Below are 21,220 nucleotides of genomic sequence, written 5' to 3'. Positions count from 1 at the left end.
TCCATCTTTCATACCAAAAGTTGTTTCTGAATTTACCCTGAATGAAGTCATCAATCTCCCAGTTTTCTTTCTAGAAACTAAAAACAAAGAGAGAAGATTCTGTATACTTTGGATGTGCATAGGCAGCTCAAGGATGAACAACCATTCATTTCCTATTATGGGGATAAGAAGGGTCAGCCTATCTCTAAGCAAACAATTGCTCATTAGTTGTCCTCTGCTATTGTTTTTCATTACTCTCAACATGATAAATCTATTCCAGGCGAGGTTAACACCCATTCCACCAGAGCTCTATCCCCTTTGGTGGCATATTAGAAATGAATGGACTCTAGAAGCATTCTATAGGAAGTAACCTGGTCATCTCTGTTCATACCTTTACGAAGCACTACAAACTGGATTATTTTCAAAGTTCAAGAGCAGGCTTTGCAAGGACTATTCTCCAGGGGTTTCTGGATCCTTATCGTTCTTCCTCCCAGGTAGGGTAAGCTTTAGGAATCTACCCACATGCCACTAAGGCAATGTGAATGATGAACATAATACAGTTGTGTAAGTCCTACTTACCTGTAAGAGTAGATATTCAAATTTCACACTGCCTCAGTGGCAGCACTTACCCACCATACACCTTATTTTATATATGTAGTTCAAGGGTATCTAATCTTGTGTTGTTGGTTGGCTTTGGTTATTTGTTTTGGTGTTTTTTGGCTGTGGCAGGATAAATTTAAGAGTACAGAGTCCAATTGCATGGCTAAACAACTTTATAGCTTCATAAAGATTTACTAGTCTTTCAGTCTAGAAGACCATTGAGGAGCCTAGCTCAATTTCTCATTTACCCCAGAGTGCTGTCTGGTTAAGTGATCTGCTCAAACTCACATAGTAGTCAAATGAAGGCTGAAGGAATTCAGCCCTTGACTACAGGAAGCATCTTGTTAACAGCTGATCGCCTTAATCCCCTGTGCTAACGACAAATTTTTAACATATGGAAACACATCTATTCAATAAGCCATCCTAAAATCAACTGATCAAACAATTCGAACAAATATTTTTAAGAACCTTTACTTTCAAACAGGTGCTGTGATTCACATGTAGAACAAAAAAACCTTATGGGCCAATGGGGAGGAGTTGCATAATGTAGTTCATGTATATTTCATATTGTTATTCTGAGTTCTACTTTGACTTCCACGGTGGTGCAGTGGTAGCATTGTTGCCTCACAGCAAGAGGTTCTCCCATTCGATTCCCGGCTGGAGTGCGGGGAGTGCCTTCTGTGTGAAGTCTGCATGTCCTCCCCGCAGTTGGGTGGGCGTTCTTAAGACATGCGCAAATGGGCATGCCTTTGTTGAAAGTTGAACATCGAGCTGGCACCTCAGCGTTCGTGAAAATCAACTGCCAATCATTAGCGGACCGGAGTTCCGCTGTGGCGACCCCTAACCGGGAAAAGCCGAAAGACAACAACAACATTCTGAGTTCTACTTTACAGCTGGAAAATGTTCTTAACATTCATTAAACTAGTGATAGATGTTGTTTAAACACAATTGTTTGTCTATTTTATTGGTAATTATTGTTTTTCTTTTTCTTATAGGGTCACTGCTTTTGGAACAGTTTTTATGCACATTATAACTATTTTATATTCCCTCGAGGTTTTGACAGCGTGATTCTGCATACATATATATGCAGATGCTATTTGCTACATTTTCCACTATAGCTGTGACTATCAACCATTTAGCCAATGTGATAAATTGGAATTTGGGCTATTATTGAAGGTTTATCCTTCAATGATTGAAGCAGACTTTTTGGATTCTCCATTTTCCAAAAGGCAAATTCTGAAAAAGGTGTCTTGAAAACTCTGAAAAGCACAAAAACTTCTTTTTTTGCAGGGAGGCAAACCCCATGCACTACTCACCCCATAAATTATATGTACCAGCTCCACGGTCATACCACAGTGAAGAAAAGGGGGAACCCCTCAAAATTCATTGCTGGCTCAAATCATTCAACACACACTGCAGCAAAACTCACAGTGACATTAAATACTATCATGCTACAAAGACTCAGCAACCACCAATGAAGTGTATGCATGCCATTAGAGAATATCTACTAATTTACTACTATTAAAAAACTAAAGAAAATCAACAAATAAACAGACAAAATTACACAACTTAATTTAAAGTGTATTATATGAAACTTTTTTGTATCTGTGTTCTACAGTTTAGTTGATTGATGGATATACTCCTGATGTTGTAAGTGGTTTTAAAACAAAACAAAGATTATAACGTTTTTTGAGGTTTTAGATTCACTGTCAATTCAATTTTTCCATATTACCACACCAACAAAATTATGTCACCTTAGGTATTGTAGTGTTTCATATGTATCCACAAAGCATTGTGCATATTCAAAAACTGTAGTTCTGTAGAGGAACAGCCATTTACATGAAAGTTTTGTTAGTAAATCATCATGTGTTAAGTTGCAATATTGGATGTTTCAACTGTGAGACATATCTGACAACTAGCCCTACTAGAATATAAGTTTCTCCTGTTGCTGCACTTACAGAAAAATAATAACTTATACAATAATGTAGATAGTGAGGCTTTGTGGGTTCAGTCCTTGATGATGGCATGTCAGGAGTTTTCAGTTTTAAGATCATTTTCAAGGGGCTATTCTCATCAACAAAATTAATTGCAAAAATAAATGTTTTGCATCAAACAGTGTAAAATTTCATATTGTATAGGGTAAGATTGTTTCCTTCACTAAGGTTTGCTATTTAAATTTGCTATGGAAAGTGTCACAATGCATTTGTTTCATAGTTCATAGATTAGTACTAGGCTAACTGCCCTTGCGAGCCATTTTAAGCCTAGCCAATTATCCCCAGTGAGATTCAAACCCTGACTGATTTGAACGACTATACTTGAGACAAAACTGATAATAACAAAAAGGAAATCATTGCAGAGGCTGATATAAATCCTTAAGTTCACTGTAGAATTTTCTCTCAGTAAATATGAATTAATTTAAATGAAATGTTGGCCACAAGTATTGGTCATTGGTTTTAGGTAATAATATTTCTCTATTAATGATAAGATCCAGTGAAAACTATATATTACTTGCCTTATAAACCATCTTTCTTATTAAAAAATACGTTGTGAAATGTGTCAGTTAAAATTGTTTATGACAGCAAGCATGTGCCAAGATTCCTTTTTCTATTGCATGAACACGTGCTGGGATTCCTTCTTCAATTGCTAGCTGGCATTCTTTTCTTATTTGCCAGCAGACACTGTAGACTACAGTATCTAGTGCAGAGCTCCCCTACACATGCTTCAAGGTGAAATTGCTCGAGCATCAGTAACACTCAGAAAAAAAAAGGCAAACTGCATATTACTGAATGCTGTTTTCCATAGGAATTCATTGCCGGTGTGATTTGTAAGTGTGCCCCGGCAATGATTCACTTGTTTTCTGTGATTCTACCATCTTTGAGTTGGTACAACCATGAAATTGGTATATATAAATTTGGGGAGGGGTGCCTTGTTCATAGATAGGTACTAAGCTATCAGCCCAAGGGCCTAAGTAAGCCTAGCCAACAAAGTTCCCCCTAGCTTACACCACCCAAGAAAGTTATTTTCCTGTGCCCCTGTCGAACAGAGCCACAGAAGTGATCCCCGGGGTGTATTTCCTATTTCCCATCAACTCATCAAGATTTTTCTTGAAGAGTGCAAATGAGGAACTTTGCTTGACATAGATAGGTAGCTTGTTCCAGAGTATGGGAAGGCTCTGGGACAGGAATCTATCCCTCCAGCATGTCCCGTTTACTGTGGTGGCAAGATTTAGGTCCCTAGAGTGTGTAGCTTGGAGGGATTGGGATTTCTTTAAGTGTAGCATGTCCAACAGTTCAGGTTTGACATAGCTTTATATGTTAGGCAGAGATCACCTTGGAGTAGGTGATATGCTACAGAGTAAAGCTGGAGTTTTTTGAGACGGTCAGTGTAGGGCATCTGTTTGAGGCTAGTAATCCTCTTTGTGAAGTACTTCTGTGGCCTTTCCAGCTGCTGCAGATGTCTTCTGAGGTACATTCCAAAAGGGGCATTGTACTCTATAATGGGTCTAATGAGTGTCTAGTAGAGGGGAACAATGACCTCTTTTTTCCTGGATGAGAACCCTTTTTGTGATAAGGTGTGCCACGTAGAAGGATTTCCTGACTACTGTGGTGATGTGATTATCAAAGGAGAGACTACTGTCCACCTGGGTCCCAAGGTCTCTTATCACACATTCAGTGTTAAGTAGACTGCCACCTATGTGGTAGTTCATGGGTACAGAGGTTTTACCAAAGGGGATGGCAATGCACTTTTTGGCATTTGGTTTCATAGTAAAACCCTACTACTTTGAATTTAAATTACAATTTTTGTTTATTACTACTCATTGTGCATTACGAAAAAGTGTTTGTGATATCAGAGTGATCTGAAAAAGTAAACCAGTGGTGGACCTTATAGTTTTATCTAACAGAATCTAAAAGTGTAGCTTGTAAAACTTTTTTTTTTTATTTCCCTCTCTCCCTTTGGATCCACTTTGCCCTCTGGTGAGTCTCCCTTTTTACTATGTCTACATAGCCCCAGATCTGCCAATTGCTCCTTTCCAGGCTTTCTTCAATATAACCCTAGTGGACCCTGTAACTTCTGGGGGAGTCACTGTAACTTCTGAGAGAGTCACCTTTGCACTGCCTAATAGTAGTTTTCAGGGAGCAAGGACTGTCTTATGGAGCTGCAGGACATAGCCCCAAGGGCCTTCATTTGAACAGCATCTGGTCAATAGTTCCTAGCTGACCCTGTCACCCTCCTGGTATGTTGATATAGTTACACATTAGGCATGGTGGGCAATGAGACATAGCTTTTGAGGATAAGCCTGCCTTATGCACAAGAGCAGCCATGTCTCCTCAGCCATCCTGCAGTCTCAGCCCTATGGCCTTTCTGAGGCCTAGCCTCCACCAGAGCGCAGTGAAAGATCCACCCAGCATGTCTGTCCTCCAGGAAAGCCACAGCTAGCTTCCCTGCTGGTTCCATCAGATGTTACTGCTTGAACTTGTGCCCCCTGTGTCATTGTTAGGTCTTTATTCCCTCTACTCTACTTGGGTAGCTGAAGTTAGTAAATACTTTAGCATGAATATTTATATGTTTTATGTATACTTTATGGTGTGCCCATAATATTATATAAAATATATATATAGTATAGAATTAGTGCAGCTAAGGAATGATAATAAGGAAAAGGAATAGCAGAGAGCAATTCTTCCTAATTATTTTCTGAGAATGCAACTTTATTGGAAAACAGCAATCAAAATTAAATTCACAAAAATATTAAGTTTGTAAAATTGTTTTCCATTGGTTGTGACCTCTGCACCTGTACTTAAAGTAACTGCATCTGATGTGAGTCCATGTGGTGGAAAACTGAGCTATCTCTTATTTTCCAGCATCAGTACTGATTTCCATGACAAATACTCTGGAATTATTTGAGATAACATAATCCACTTGACTGTCCTAGCACTGAAGAACTACGCAACTCCATAAATCAATGAATCTAACAGAAAAATAAAAACTTATAATATGAAGGGAATTTAGAGAACATTGGAAATACAAGGCAATAAATAGTATTAAAATGAAACAAGTATGAAATAATCAATGTTTTGTTTATTAGGTACATATGTTAATTTTTTGATTATCCACCTGTAAACCGAATGTTCCAAAGAACCACAAGTCACAGTTATTTTTATATGGTGCACTGACTTGCATTTATTTTTTAAAGAGCAGCAAATGTAATGCAATATTATTTTATAGTTTCCTTTAGTCACACCCTATTAGTGATTATTACTACCATCTCTAAAGCTAGTTGTGTCACATGAATGATGTACAGGCCTATTCTGTCTGTCACAGGCACATTGAATCCTGTTGAAAACATCCACAGTTATTATAGTGTGCCTATACAAATGGTTAAAAGGGTGGGCCTTAAATATTTTTTCTTCCTTTTATGTTGTGCAGGCCAGATGTCATGGATGGAGTCCTTAGAGTGTATGATTTATCTCTGCTCACCTTTACTGCGCAGTTTACATGAGCTAGAAGAAAGGCAGATGCACATTTCAGATATAGCACCTCACGATGTGACAAGAGACCTCATTCTTCTAAACCAACAAAGGCTGGCTGAGATGGAGCTGTCAAACCAGCTGGAAAGGAAGAAAGAGGAACTTCACATCCTTTCAAAACATCTGGAGGAAGAAAAAAAGAAGACTGAAGTATTACTGTATGCCATGCTTCCAAAACATGTGGCTAATCAGTTGAAAGAAGGAAAGCAAGTGGAGGCAGGTGAATGATTTTAAACAATTCTGGATAGATTATCATAACAGTATCTTTGGCACAGATTGGTTACCATTGTGTGTTCTAGGACTGTAATCACAGCCCACAACATATCAAGTGTGAATAAAGATATATATATATATATATATATATATATATATATATATATATATATATATATTCTGAAGTTTCTACATCTTGGAATATCTTCTTTTCTCTGAAGTACAGTGATCTTGATGTTAGTATATGCAAGTAACAGGAGGTGGGTTGGGGGATGGAGCGCCCACATCAGTTATGTGCTGGGGTGCATGCAATCCTGCAAGAATGCTTGAAATGTATAACAGCAGCTTTCTCACTCCTTAGTTACTTGAGTTTAATCACATGTAAACTTTACTATTTTATTGTGGAAAAAAAGGCAAGCTGTTTGGTAAATGATTTTAATACTTTTATCATCAATAAAAGGCATAAAGATTTAAGTCCATTCCATAATTGGGTGGCACAGCCCTGCAATTATTATCATTGTTACCTTAGATTGAGTGGTCCTTTGGTTTGATTCTTGGATAAGTATCTGTGAAGAATTTTTATGCTGTCCCTGTGTCTAATTGTTTTTGTTTTGTTGAATACTACAGTTTTCTTCCATATCCCCAAAATATGCCAGTGAGGTATGTGTGTGCTTGTGTGCATGTGAGTGTGTGTGTGTGTGTGTGTGTGTGTGTGTGTGTGTGTGTGTGTGTGTGTTTGTGTGTATGTGTGCATTGTCTGAAGGAATGTTAGTCTGTCAACACAAAGTCTGTGCCTAGCATCCATTATTTGTTGAGATATATTATCAGCTCCCCAAGTCTCTGCATAGAATAAACTAGATATCAGAAAATGAATAGATGAATTAGCATAATAATATTTCAGTGTACTCCATTCTAATTTAATGCATGCCATGTAATAGTCTGGAGTTCTTTAAAGCAGTCCATTGTTTTTGAGAAATGAGATGCTGACATAATTCTTCAATTCTTTCATTGTCTGATCCTACTTTAACTAGATCAGGGACACTGAGAAGCTGGAGCCTATTCCAACATTTGCAGATTCATAAGTTAATAAATTTATACTATGCCAGCAGTATGTCAACCATTGTAGGCTTAGCCAACAAATGTCATAAAAGAAGAACCATTGAAGGTGACCTAATAGTTCAGAAGATGGTGGCAGGAAGCGGAGTTAATTTGGTAGCTCTATAGACAGAATATTATTAACTTGCATTATGTTAGATGGAAGTGAAATAGATGGAAGATAGAAAAAAAGGAGGAAAATAGAAAATAGAGCCAAAGGAAACAAAACCTTTGACTGAAGAATGCAGTTTGATAACAGTTTATAGCCTTAATCCTATGTGCTAACTGCCAGTGAACCCAAGATAGCTTCAAATTCATCTGTTTAAATACTGAGTACTAGATAAACAAAGATGAAACAGGTAATATGAAATAAATGAAAACTATCAGATGCTACATTTCGAAATAATATAATAGAAAATAAAATTTCAAATTGAATGTAATTAAATCATCCCAGAAATGAAGATGTTCTGATAGTCCAGCACCTTATACTATGTTTAGGAATTGCAGATCTTGGAACAAAACTTGGACCTAAATAGAAAGACAAATGAGAATTTAAATCTTAACTTGCTTGACACATACCATTTACAGTTAAAGTACAGCTTCTGATTTCTTAAGATAGCTCTGAAAATAGATTGCCTTTACTTGAAAAAACAGGAACAGTATTATAAAATGATGTTTGCTGTAGCATAGACTAGATCCAGGTCTGCTGAATCTAGCTTTGCTTGTATAACTTGAGCACTAATCCAGGCATTCTTTAAAGTATTCACTTGTATTTATTACTGCTTGGTAGTAACTTGACTAAAGTGTAGCTATCATTCTAAGTCTTTTGGATTAAGCACTTGGGCTTCAGACCAGTTGTTTTACATTAGGAAGGTTTGTGGCCTGCACTGTGGTGGTAGGACAGGTAGCTTACATCCTTCTAAGTTGGGAACTGCTGATTGAGGGCTCAGTGTCTGTTATTCTAAAAGTGTATTAGTTCTGGTTTAAGCACTTGGGCTTCAGGCCAGTTATTTTACATTAAGAAGGTTCATGGTCTGCATTCTTGTGGGAGGAGAGGCTGGACTCTGCCCTTCTGAGCTGGGAATTTCTGGTTAAAGGCTTATAGTGCCTGCATATTTGAACTGTTTCTTACTGAAACTGGTACACCTTGTTTGCTGTAGCATAGACTAGATCCAGGCCTGCTGAATCTAGCCTTGTTTGTATGCTTGTTGTTTGTTTGCTTGTTATTTCCCTGAAATGCTAATTCCACCTAAAACGTGGCTTTTCAGTGCTTCTGTGGATCCCTAGTGATATCTGCATTGCTTATTGTACTTATTTCCTTGTTTCACTTGAAAGAAAGTTACTGTTTGTCGTTTTTGCATTTAATCCAGATAAGGAAGAACCAGTGCAAATATAACCAATAAACAATCGAAAAGCACTGTTAAGAGGAGTACGAGACACTGGTCAGCCCAGTAATAATAACAAGCGTTTATTGAAAATAAATGAATGATAAAAGCGTTAAACGCCAACTGAAATACAGCGTTTTTCGTCTGAAGTTCAGACTTCCTCAGACATCGGTTATAACAATTAAACAATTAACCAATGACTAATATATATACACAATCCCATTCAATAGGTCCAATGAAAACCAACAATTCATGAATTATTTATCAATGGCATAAAAATGGAGCAATATATATATAGAACCATGTTTATATTTGAAATGCTTATTCCAATGTGAAATCGATGTGTTATATTAGTAAATATATTAATAGATATATTAAGTTAATTATCTTAAAACTGTTAAAAAGTTAAAATGAATCTATTAAATAACTGTGCATTTATTTACAAAACTAATGCAACACCCCCTCTAGTGGTCTATATAAGCAACACTAAAATAGTGCAAAACTAAATAATAACATTTTCTTTAATATATTTCTTTAAAATTATAAACAATTGCAAATAAATAACCATCAATATATCTCGTAAAAATATTTAATTAATAACACTCAAAAGATATATATTGTAATTCATAAATCCAACCTCTAAGGGTAACTAAAACATCATTTATAATCTATCAGCTCTCATTTTAAGGACAGGTGCAAGGGAAATATAATCATTAAGTCCTGGGTATCTATTGGCTTCTAAAACCACTTGCCAATATAATTCCCTATATTCAATCCTAGTTTCCCATGGTCCACCCCTCTCATCTACTTCCACTTCTTCTATCACAAAAAACTTGTATTTGGCTAAAGGGCAAAGAGTAGTGTGTCTGTACAAAGCATTAGTCATTTTTTTATTTTTGATGTCATTTAAATGTTCGTATACCCTTCTCCTCATTTTTCTCTCTGTCTTCCCTATATAAAAACTAGGGCAGATCTTGCATATAGCGATATATATATCACCCCAAAAGAATCACAGGTGTTGAAAGTCTTTATTTTCTACACCTAGATTCAAGATAAATCTGGGAAGCATTTACCATTGCAGGGCATTGGGAACACATATGGCAAGAAAAAGTTCCAGGCATCTTATTTCCTTTTTTCTTTGGCCTATAATTCGTTGATAAACAATCTTTTAAATTTCTTCCTCTCCTAAAAATAATCTTTGGTGGTTCATTCCCTTTACAGCTTAAATCCGTAATTTGGGCAAATTTGTCCCACTCTTTATAGAAGATGCCCTGAATTCTTTTTGCATTGCTACTGTAATCTAATATAAAAGCATTGTTGAATTTGATGTTGTCATTCTTATATTCCGGCCTTATTGTATCAATGGGTTCCACTATGTTGAAACTTTTGGGGTCTTTACCTAAAATAGGTTGAAACCTATCCACCCTTCATCTGACCACATCTTCATATATAATAGAACAAAAATCTAAAGGGTACCCTCTTTCAATAAACATCTGAGTCAAAAATGTCCATTCTTCAATGAAATCTGAATCATCTGATGTCATCCTAGAGATCCCGACAAATTGTCCCTTCACAATACTCTTTTTCTGGTGAAAGGGGTGGGCACTACTGAAATGTAAGTAACTATTGGAAAAAGTTTTTTTTCTAAATACCCTGGACTTAAAACAATCTTTTCCTTTTGTCAATTTGACATCTAAATAGTTTATTTCTTCAGAACTAACCTCATGTGTGAATCTTAAAAAATCAGTAGTATTATTAATATAATTTATGAATTCATTCAATCTTTCATAACTGCCCTTCCAAAAAATAACTATATCATCTAAGAACCTTTTATAAAGGCACCAACAGTCTTTGTATATACTGTTGTGAATGAATTTTACTTCCCAGGTGTTTAAAACTAAATTTGCAAAGATGGGTGCGCATCTTGCGCCCATCGCCACCCTGCTAGTTTGTTGGAAATATTCCCCTTGAAAGTAAATGTAATTGTATTTCAATACAATTTCCATTAATACATTACATAGATATATCTCATTGTCATTTTTTTCTCCCGAATGTCTAATAGCCTCTTCAAACCATTCGAGTCCCTTTGTGTGTGGAATAGAACCAAAAAGATCCACCACATCTATGGTTAGAAAAATTAAATCATTATTGAACATATAGTTTTTGACATTATAAAGAAAATCCCAAGAATCTTTTAAAAAAGATGTACCTCTCATCATCAGTGGTTTTAATTTTACATCAATATATCTGGCCAAAGGAGAGATAACTGAACCTTCAGCGGCCACAATTGGACGTAGTGGTGGATCATTTAAATCTTTGTGGACTTTAGGAATACCAAATATGCCTGGAATTTTTGGTCTATTGACATGTAAAAATTCAAAAAGTTCTTTGTCTATAAATCCTTCCAAAAATAAATCATATAACATACTATATATTCTCCTGTAACCTATATTTATCTCATTCCTGGAAAGATTGGCATATTTTGTCTCATCCAATAACATTTGTAACATCTTGGCCTCATAATCAATATTGTTCATTAAAACGATACCTCCACCCTTGTCGGGTTGCATGACTCTTAGGTTTACATTCCCTCTTAAATCTTGAAGAAGTTTATATTCAGTAACTGCAAGATTAGGAACAATTATATTATTCTTAATTGTCTTCCTAAACTCACATTCTATAATGTTCTCTAAATTTTTGAGTTGGGCATGAATGGGGGGGTTCCATACACTCGTCCTTTTCAATAATTCATGGTTAGCAACATCAAATGTATCGCCACAAATTAGGTTCAAATTGATTTTTCTTAAAAACATTGTCAAATCTATTATTAGTTTACTAATATCACATCTAGTCCTAGGTACAAAATTTAATCCTTTAGAAAAAAGACTAAAATATGTGTTGTTAATAATTAAATCAGTATAGTTGAAAATATAAAAATTTTTGTAATCATCATTAGTATAAACTACAGTATTTACATCACCAAAACTTGAAATTCCTGAATTAACAGAGGGGGTGAGACAACCAAATACATGTGAGTTGTCCATTAAAATCTCCTGCCTCTCCCCCTCCATACATTCTGCTGAAAGTTTCCCTCCCTCTGGTTCCTGTTTCTCTCGGACCTCCGGAGGGGTGGGTATTCTAAAGGGTCTAAGTGAACTGGATTACTTCTATTTTCATCATATGTGCTTCTATTATCCACTTGTTTCCCAAAATAAGTAGATTCTCTATAATAATTCAAGGTAGATCTAGGTTTTGGATATTGAAAATTATTTTCATATTCAAAGACATCTCTGTCTATTTTCCTATTCTTTTTTTCAAAAATTTTTTCACATTTCATGTCAATATTTCTCCTCATTTCAAAATATTTTTTCTTTTCTTCATCCACTGTAAATAACAAATCGTTGATAATTTTGTCATTAACAGTGTCAATATGTTTTAATAATTGCTCCATTTCTTCATCATTGTTTTGAACCATAGCCCTTAAAAGATCAAAACCCCAATTGTCAAACATTTTAATTAAAGATTCGTAGAAACGTGTCCCTTTTTTAACATTATTGGGGAATTTATGTATCCTTAAACCTTTTGGCACAATTTTGACACGCAAACATTCCTTAAGATAAATATTCTCCATATTCAGAACTTTATATTTAAACAATAAATCATTCAGTCTATTTAAATTGTCTGCGTAACTATACACATGTCCTTCATCTTTCTTAGCATAATTGCGCAGTTCAACTTTTTGAATAAGCCAGTCATTAAGGGATTGCCTTTGAAAAATACAGTCACCTTGCTCCGATGAGCATCCAGTCTTGCCTTTCGCGTGTAAATCATTGTGCGTTCCCAACCTGGTTCCCTTGCCTTGGGTAAAAACACGAGCTGGATTCATCTTCCTATTTGTCCCAGCATTTAAAATTTCTTTGGGGCTCGAATGTGCCTGCTGCAGCAAGTTGACATTGCTATTCCCACTACCTTGCCGAGAAGCAAACGCTTCCTGGTTCCCAGGAATAGTGGTGTTACCACTACTTTGCGTCAATGACACGCACAATGGAGTCAAGACAGTTATCAGCTGACTAACCTGACCAATAAGTGTACCAAGTTCATTCCCCTTCGACTCGCGAATATCCTGGTGTACCAGGGAAAAGCTCTCCTCGCTTTCCATTTACAATACCAATAATCCAGATAAGGAAGAACCAGTGCAAATATAACCAATAAACAATCGAAAAGCACTGTTAAGAGGAGTACGAGACACCGGTCAGCCCAGTAATAATAACAAGCGTTTATTGAAAATAAATGAATGATAAAAGCATTAAACGCCAACTGAAATAAAGCGTTTTTCGTCTGAACTTCAGACTTCCTCAGACATCGGTTATAACAATTAAACAATTAACCAATGACTGGTGTACCAAGTTCATTCCCCTTTGACTCGCAAATATCCTGGTGCACCGGGGAAAAGCTCTCCTCGCCTTCCATGTACAATACCAATAATCCAGATAAGGAAGAACCAGTGCAAATATAACCAATAAACAATCGAAAAGCACTGTTAAGAGGAGTACGAGACACCGGTCAGCCCAGTAACAATAACAAGCGTTTATTGAAAATAAATGAATGATAAAAGCGTTAAACGCCAACTGAAATACAGCGTTTTTCGTCTGAACTTCAGACTTCCTCAGACATCGGTTATAACAATTAAACAATTAACCAATGACTTCGCGAGTCGAAGGGGAATGAACTTGGTACACTTATTGGTCAGCTTAGTCAGCAGATAACTGTCTTGACTCCATTGTGCGTGTCGTTGATGCAAAGTAGTGGTAACACCACTATTCCTGGGAACCAGGAAGCGTTTGCTTCTCGGCAAGGTAGTGGGAATAGCAATGGCAACTTGCTGCAGTGGGCACATTCGAGCCCCAAAGAAATTTTAAATGCTGGGACACATAGGAAGATGAATCCAGCTCGTGTTTCTACCCAAGGCGAGGGAACCAGGTTGGGAACGCACAATGATTTACAAGCGACAGGCGAGACTGGATGCTCATCGGAGCAAGGTGACTGTATTTTTCAAAGGCAACCCCTTAATGACTGGCTTATTCAAAAAGTTGAACTGCGCAATTATGCTAAGAAAGATGAAGGACATGTGTATAGTAACGCAGACAATTTAAATAGACTGAATAATTTATTGTTTAAATATAAAGTTCCGAATATAGAGAATATTTATCTTAAGGAATGTTTGCGTGTCAAAATTGTGCTAAAAGGTTTAAGGATACATAAATTCCCCAATAATGTTAAAGAAGGGACACGTTTCTACGAATCTTTAATTAAAATGTTTGACAATTGGGGTTTTGATCTTTTAAGGGCTATGGTTCAAAACAATGATGAAGCAATGGAGCAATTATTAAAACATATTGACACTGTTAATGACAAAATTATCAACGATTTGTTATTTACAGTGGATGAAGAAAAGAAAAAATATTTTGAAATGAGGAGAAATATTGACATGAAATGTGAAAAAATTTTAGAAAAAAAGAATAGGAAAATAGACAGAGATGTCTTTGAATATGAAAATAATTTTCAATATCCAAAACCTAGATCTACCTTGAATTATTATAGAGAATCTACTTATTTTGGGAAACAAGTGGATAATAGAAGCACATATGATGAAAATAGAAGTAATCCAGTTCACTTAGACCCTTTAGAATACCCACCCCTCCGGAGGTCCGAGAGAATCAGGAACCAGAGGGAGGGAAACTTTCAGCAGAATGTATGGAGGGGGAGAGGCAGGAGATTTTAATGGACAACTCACATGTATTTGGTTGTCTCACCCCCTCTGTTAATTCAGGAATTTCAAGTTTTGGTGATGTAAATACTGTGGTTTATACTAATGATGATTACAAAATTTTTTATATTTTCAACTATACTGATTTAATTATTAACAACACATATTTTAGTCTTTTTTCTAAAGGATTAAATTTTGTACCTAGGACTAGATGTGATATTAGTAAACTAATAATAGATTTGAAAATGTTTTTAAGAAAAATCAATTTGAACCTAATTTGTGGCGATACATTTGATGTTGTTAACCATGAATTATTGAAAAGGACGATTGTATGGAACCCCCCCATTCATGCCCAACTCAAATATTTAGAGAACATTATAGAATGTGAGTTTAGGAAGACAGTTAAGAATAATATAATTGTTCCTAATCTTGCAGTTACTGAATATAAACGTCTTCAAGATTTAAGAGGGAATGTAAACCTAAGAGTCATGAAATCCAACAAGGGTGGAGGTATCATTTTAATGAACAATATTGATTATGAGGCCAAGATGTTACAAATGTTATTGAATGAGACAAAATATGCCAATCTTTCCAGGAATGAGATAAATATAGGTTATAGGAGAATATATAGTATGTTATGTGATTTATTTTTGGAAGGATTTATAGACAAAGAACTTTTTGAATTTTTACATGTCAATAGACCAAAAATTCCAGGCATATTTGGTATTCCTAAAGTACACAAAGATTTAAATGATCCACCACTACGTCCAATTGTGGCCGCTGAAGGTTCGGTCATCTTTCCTTTGGCCAGATATATTGATGTAAAATTAAAACCACTGATGATGAGAGGTACATCTTTTTTAAAAGATTCTTGGGATTTTCTTTATGATGTCAAAAACTATATGTTCAATAATGATTTAATTTTTCCAACCATAGATGTGGTGGATCTTTTTGGTTCTATTCCACACACGATAGGACTCGAATGGGTTGAAGAGGCTATTAGACATTCGGGAGAAAAAAATGACAATGAGATATATCTATGTAATGTATTAATGGAAATTGTATTGAAATACAATTACATTTACTTTCAAGGGGAATATTTCCAACAAACTAGCGGGGTGGCGATGGGCGCAAGATGCACACCCATCTTTGCAAATTTAGTTTTAAACACCTGGGAAGTAAAATTCATTCACAACAGTATATACAAAGACTGTTGGTGCCTTTATAAAAGGTTCTTAGATGACATAGTTATTTTTTGGAAGGGCAGTTATGAAAGATTGAATGAATTCATAAATTATATTAATAATACTACTGATTTTTTAAGATTCACACATGAGGTTAGTTCTGAAGATAAATAAACTATTTAGATGTCAAATTGACAAAAGGAAAAGATTGTTTTAAGTCCAGGGTATTTAGAAAAAAAACGTTTTCCAATAGTTACTTACATTTCAGTAGTGCCCACCCCTTTCACCAGAAAAAGAGTATTGTGAAGGGACAATTTGTCGGGATCTCTAGGATGACATCAGATGATTCAGATTTCATTGAAGAATGGACATTTTTGACTCAGATGTTTATTGAAAGAGGGTACCCTTTAGATTTTTGTTCTATTATATATGAAGATGTGGTCAGATGAAGGGTGGATAGGTTTCAACCTATTTTAGGTAAAGACCCCAAAAGTTTCAACATAGTGGAACCCATTGATACAATAAGGCCGGAATATAAGAATGACAACATCAAATTCAACAATGCTTTTATATTAGATTACAGTGGCAATGCAAAAAGAATTCAGGGCATCTTCTATAAAGAGTGGGACAAATTTGCCCAAATTACGGATTTAAGCTGTAAAGGGAATGAACCACCAAAGATTATTTTTAGGAGAGGAAGAAATTTGAAAGATTGTTTATCAACGAATTATAGGCCAAAGAAAAAAGGAAACAAGATGCCTGGAACTTTTTCTTGCCATATGTGTTCCCAATGCCCTGCAATGGTAAATGCTTCCCAGATTTATCTTGAATCTAGGTGTAGAAAATTAGTGAGTAAGACTTTCAACACCTGTGATTCTTTTGGGGTGATATATATCGCTATATGCAAGATCTGCCCTAGTTTTTATATAGGGAAGACAGAGAGAAAAATGAGGAGAAGGGTATACAAACATTTAAATGACATCAAAAATAAAAAAAATGACTAATGCTTTGTACAGACACACTACTCTTTGCCCTTTAGCCAAATACAAGTTTTTTGTGATAGAAGAAGTGGAAGTAGATGAGAAGGGTGGACCATGGGAAACTAGGATTGAATATAGGGAATTATATTGGCAAGTGGTTTTAGAAGCCAATAGATACCCAGGACTTAATGATTATATTTCCCTTGCACCTGTCCTTAAAATGAGAGCTGCTAGATTATAAATGATGTTTTAGTTACCCTTAGAGGTTGGATTTATGAATTACAATATATATCTTTTGAGTGTTATTAATTAAATATTTTTACGAGATAGATTGATGGTTATTTATTTGCAATTGTATATAATTTTAAAGAAATATATTAAAGAAAATGTTATTATTTAGTTTTGCACTATTTTAGTGTTGCTTATATAGACCACTAGAGGGGGGTGTTGCATTAGTTTTGTAAATAAATGCACAGTTATTTAATAGATTCATTTTAACTTTTTAACAGTTTTAAGATAATTAACTTAATATATCTATTAATATATTTACTAATATAACACATCGATTTCACATTGGAATAAGCATTTCAAATATAAACATGGTTCTATATGTATATTGCTCCATTTATATGCCATTGATAAATAATTCATGAATTGTTGGTTTTCATTGGACCTTTTGAATGGGATTGTGTATATATATTAGTCATTGGTTAATTGTTTAATTGTTATAACCGATGTCTGAGGAAGTCTGAAGTTCAGACAAAAAACGCTGTATTTCAGTTGGCGTTTAACGCTTTTATCATTCATTTATTTTCAATAAACGCTTGTTATTATTACTGGGCTGACCGGTGTCTCGTACTCCTCTTAACAGTGCTTTTCGATTGTTTTTGCATTTAAGTTACCTGTAACACATTGCATTTAAGTTACCTGGCACTTGCTCACTAAAGCAATTATATAAGTCAGCACTAAAAAATTAAAAGTGCTACACCCTCACAAACTCCCCTTGAGTACCTTGTTCCCCATTGGCCCTTTTTTCAATTATAAAGGAATTCCCAATACTATTCTAGCATGTCCAAAGGTCAGTTGTCAGTCTCCTCTCTGGTCCAGCTAGTGAATCTGGGAATCTTGAGGCAATGTTACAACTGCCTCATGTACACAGACAACCCTCTCCTCCTTCCAACAAATTCCAACACATGTGAGAGATGCAACCATATAGCCAAACTGGAGGTTAAGCTCTCTCAACTTAGTACTGGCGTAACCAGTCAGGAGGAAAAGGAAACCACACTCACTACAATTCCAGTCTCACATAGACCTACCACGACAGCAAACCAAACACATAAACACACAAAAACATACTCGGAGGCTCTAAATAAAAATCTGCCTAAGCAGCAGAGACCTCCAAAGCAGACACCCAAGCAACCACTACCCCAAAACAAAACACGTGCAACACATAGCTCACAAAGCCAGTGTGCTGAACAGTCACAGCCCTTAAGGCTAAACAACACACCTGATACACTTGTAATAGGTGACTCTATCGTCAGGCACACTGACGTCCCGCTCACCAGGCTGAACAAAGAGAAGGTCATGGTGGGCTGCCTGTCAGGCGCTAGGATCCGCCACATAACACAAGCACTCAGGTCACTCCAAGGCAAGTACAAATATGACTCAGTCATTGTCCATGCTTGTGTGAATGACCTGAGATGTACCTCCCTGGACTACATGAAAAGAGACATAGAGGAGCTCTCTGAGCATGTAGCCCAGGCCGGTATGTCCCTGACCTTGAGTAGCATTTTACCCTCACCAAGAATGATGCCACAATATGAAGACAAGATGATCAATTTCAACAATTGGCTTAAGTATTGGTGTCATTCAAAGGGGATCCAGTGCCTATCAGCCTGGGATGACATGCTCGACAAGCCACGATGCTTTGCTAGGGACGGCTTGCACCTGTCACCCCTGGGCTTTCGGATATTGGCAAAGGCTCTTGCTACTCCCATAGTGCCTTTTTTAGGCAAGGCTCAAAAGACAAACCCACCTCCATAGGTATCACAAGGGATAAGAAACTAAGAGTAATGCTACTCAACGCCAGAAGTCTAAACCTCAAGATACACGCACTCGAAACTCTCCTTATCATGGAGAACATCGATATCTGTACAGTAACAGAAACCTAGTTCAAGGCTCCCAAGAGCACCCCAGCACTACCAGGTTATACCTCATACCATGCTTTTCGGCCCCAAAACTTGGACCGAACCACAAAAGGAGGGGGAGTATCAATATTCGTCAAAGATACCCACACCTCCAGGTTGGTGGCACAGCATGAAGCATCAGAGACTATCCATGTGCAACTAACAGTGGGTAAAACTGCCTTCCAGTTTATAGCCTGCTACAGATCACCCTCCCAAACCCAGGAACCCCACTCGGCCTTCCTGAGAACACTGGAAAATATGAAGGTCTCTCCAAACACCATTATATTGGGAGACTTCAACTACCCAAACATAGACTGGGAGCATTACTCTAGCTCCAACACCCTAGCCCAAAGGTTCCTAGAATTTATAAACTCAAATGCTATGGAACAACTTGTTACCACTCCCACAAGAGGGGAAAACATACTGGACCTGATCATCACCAACATGGGGACTCTATGCTCCAGACCAGAAGTGTATCCCTCACTGGTAAGATCAGACCATAAACTAATCTCACTGGATATTCACATCCCAACCCCACCCCCTGCCCAGAAAACTACAGTGAAAAACTTCTCTAAAGCAAATTTCACACTCCTCAAGACTGAGGTGGAATCCTTCAAAGCCCCTGGGCCTGTGGAAAATACGGCCCAGACCGCAGAATCCTTTATAAACGCATTCTATGAACACCTTCAGGAATGCATGGATCATGCAATCCCAAATAAAACCAAGACCCAATCCTCCAAAGGCAGACATCCTGTCTGGTGGACCCCAGCCATAAACAAACTATACAATAGAAGGAGGAAGCTACTACATGATAGAGCAAAATCTCAAAAAGGGAAGGCATCTCTGATCAGTATTAGCAAAAAACTACGGGCACTCATAAAATTGTCTAAGGCCAGCTTCGAGAGAAAAATTGCACAGGACACTAAGGATAATCACAAGGCTTTCTTTAGTTATGTTAGGAACCTGGGTGGGAATTCCCAGATATGCTTAGAGTTAGTCCAAAATGACAAAAAATACACCGAACCCACAGACATTGCCAACATCCTAGCTGACAGGTTCAGCGCAAACTTCTCCCCCCCCTCCCCACCAAAAGGGCAAATATCTATCCCAGCAGAGTGCTGCCTCCCTGACATCTCTGATGATCAGGTAAGAGCCGCCCTCTCCAAAGCAAAAAACACAGCATCAAATAAGACCAGATGGTGTCCCGGGCTGCGTCCTACATGAACTCCAAGAAGAGCTAAACCCAAACATAAAACTACTGTTCAATCTCAGCCTTACTACAGGATATGTACCTAAAGAGTGGCGTACAGCAACAGTGGTCCCTTTCCACAAAGGTGGTGCCTCAACGGATCCTGGAAACTATCGTCCCATAAGCCTGACTAGCTTGGTCTGCAAAGCTATGGAAAGGATCATCATGGACCTCATAAATAAAGATATTGGGAAGTACAGACACTGGATCCTACCCAGTTCGGCTTTGTTAAGGGCAGATCCTGCCTCTTAAACCTGGTCGATTTCTTTGAAACATTCACCAAGGCCATTGACCAGGGGAAGGTGGTCCACACAGCCTATCTGGACCTCTCAAAAGCCTTCGATACAATACCCCACTCGGGCATTATAGATAAGGTCATCAGCTTAAATATAAACCCCTATGTCACTAGATGGGTTGCAAACTGGCTCAAGGACAGAACCCACATGGTTAGAATTGCTGGAGCCATGTCAGACTCCAAACCAGTTACAAGTGGCATCCCACAAGGCTCAGTCCTGGGACCTCTCTTGTTCGGTATATATTTCTCAGAGGTACAGGCCAACACAGGAGGACTGTGGCTGACCAAGTTCGCAGATGACTGCAAACTGGGCGCCATAATCGACTCTCCAGCCGACACAAGCATCCTCCAAAAGGGCCTCATAGAGAAAGACAACTGGTGCCAGAGCCATGGCCTCAAGCTAAATGCCAAAAAGTGCATAGTCATCCCCTTTGGCAAAAACAAAGTGCCCACAAATTACCACATAGGTGGTAATCCATTAAGTACAGAAGATGTAATTAGGGACCTGGGGACCCAAGTTGATAGCAATCTCTCATTTGACAACCACGTGGCCAAAGTGGTTAGAAAAACATTTTATATAGCCCACCTAATCATGAAGGGATTCACATCTAGATCAGGGGAGGTCATCGTGCCTCTTTACTCATCCCTCATCAGGCCCATAATTGAGTACAATGCCCCTTTTGGGATGTACCTTACCAGACACCTGCAGCAACTGGAAAGACCCCAAAAGTACATCACCAAGAGGATCAAAGGGCTCAAACA

General features: G+C 37.2%; 1 protein-coding gene across 1 annotated transcript in view; it reads left to right on the top strand.

Moving 5' to 3' along the window:
• LOC122801219 (guanylate cyclase soluble subunit beta-2-like) overlaps positions 1-21,220 on the top strand; it is a 475,593-nt gene that overhangs the window by 160,706 nt on the left and 293,667 nt on the right. The window contains exon 9 of the mRNA XM_044070773.1: positions 6,004-6,324. Coding sequence (XP_043926708.1) covers positions 6,004-6,324 — 321 coding nt within the window. The remainder of the gene's footprint in view (positions 1-6,003; positions 6,325-21,220) is intronic.

This window comes from Protopterus annectens, chromosome 4.part1 (genome assembly GCF_019279795.1).
Source record: "Protopterus annectens isolate FY-2018-M chromosome 4.part1, PAN1.0, whole genome shotgun sequence".
NCBI lineage: Eukaryota > Metazoa > Chordata > Ceratodontiformes > Protopteridae > Protopterus > Protopterus annectens.
Note: the sequence above shows the minus strand (reverse complement) of the source record. Positions and strands in the feature narration are given on the sequence as shown.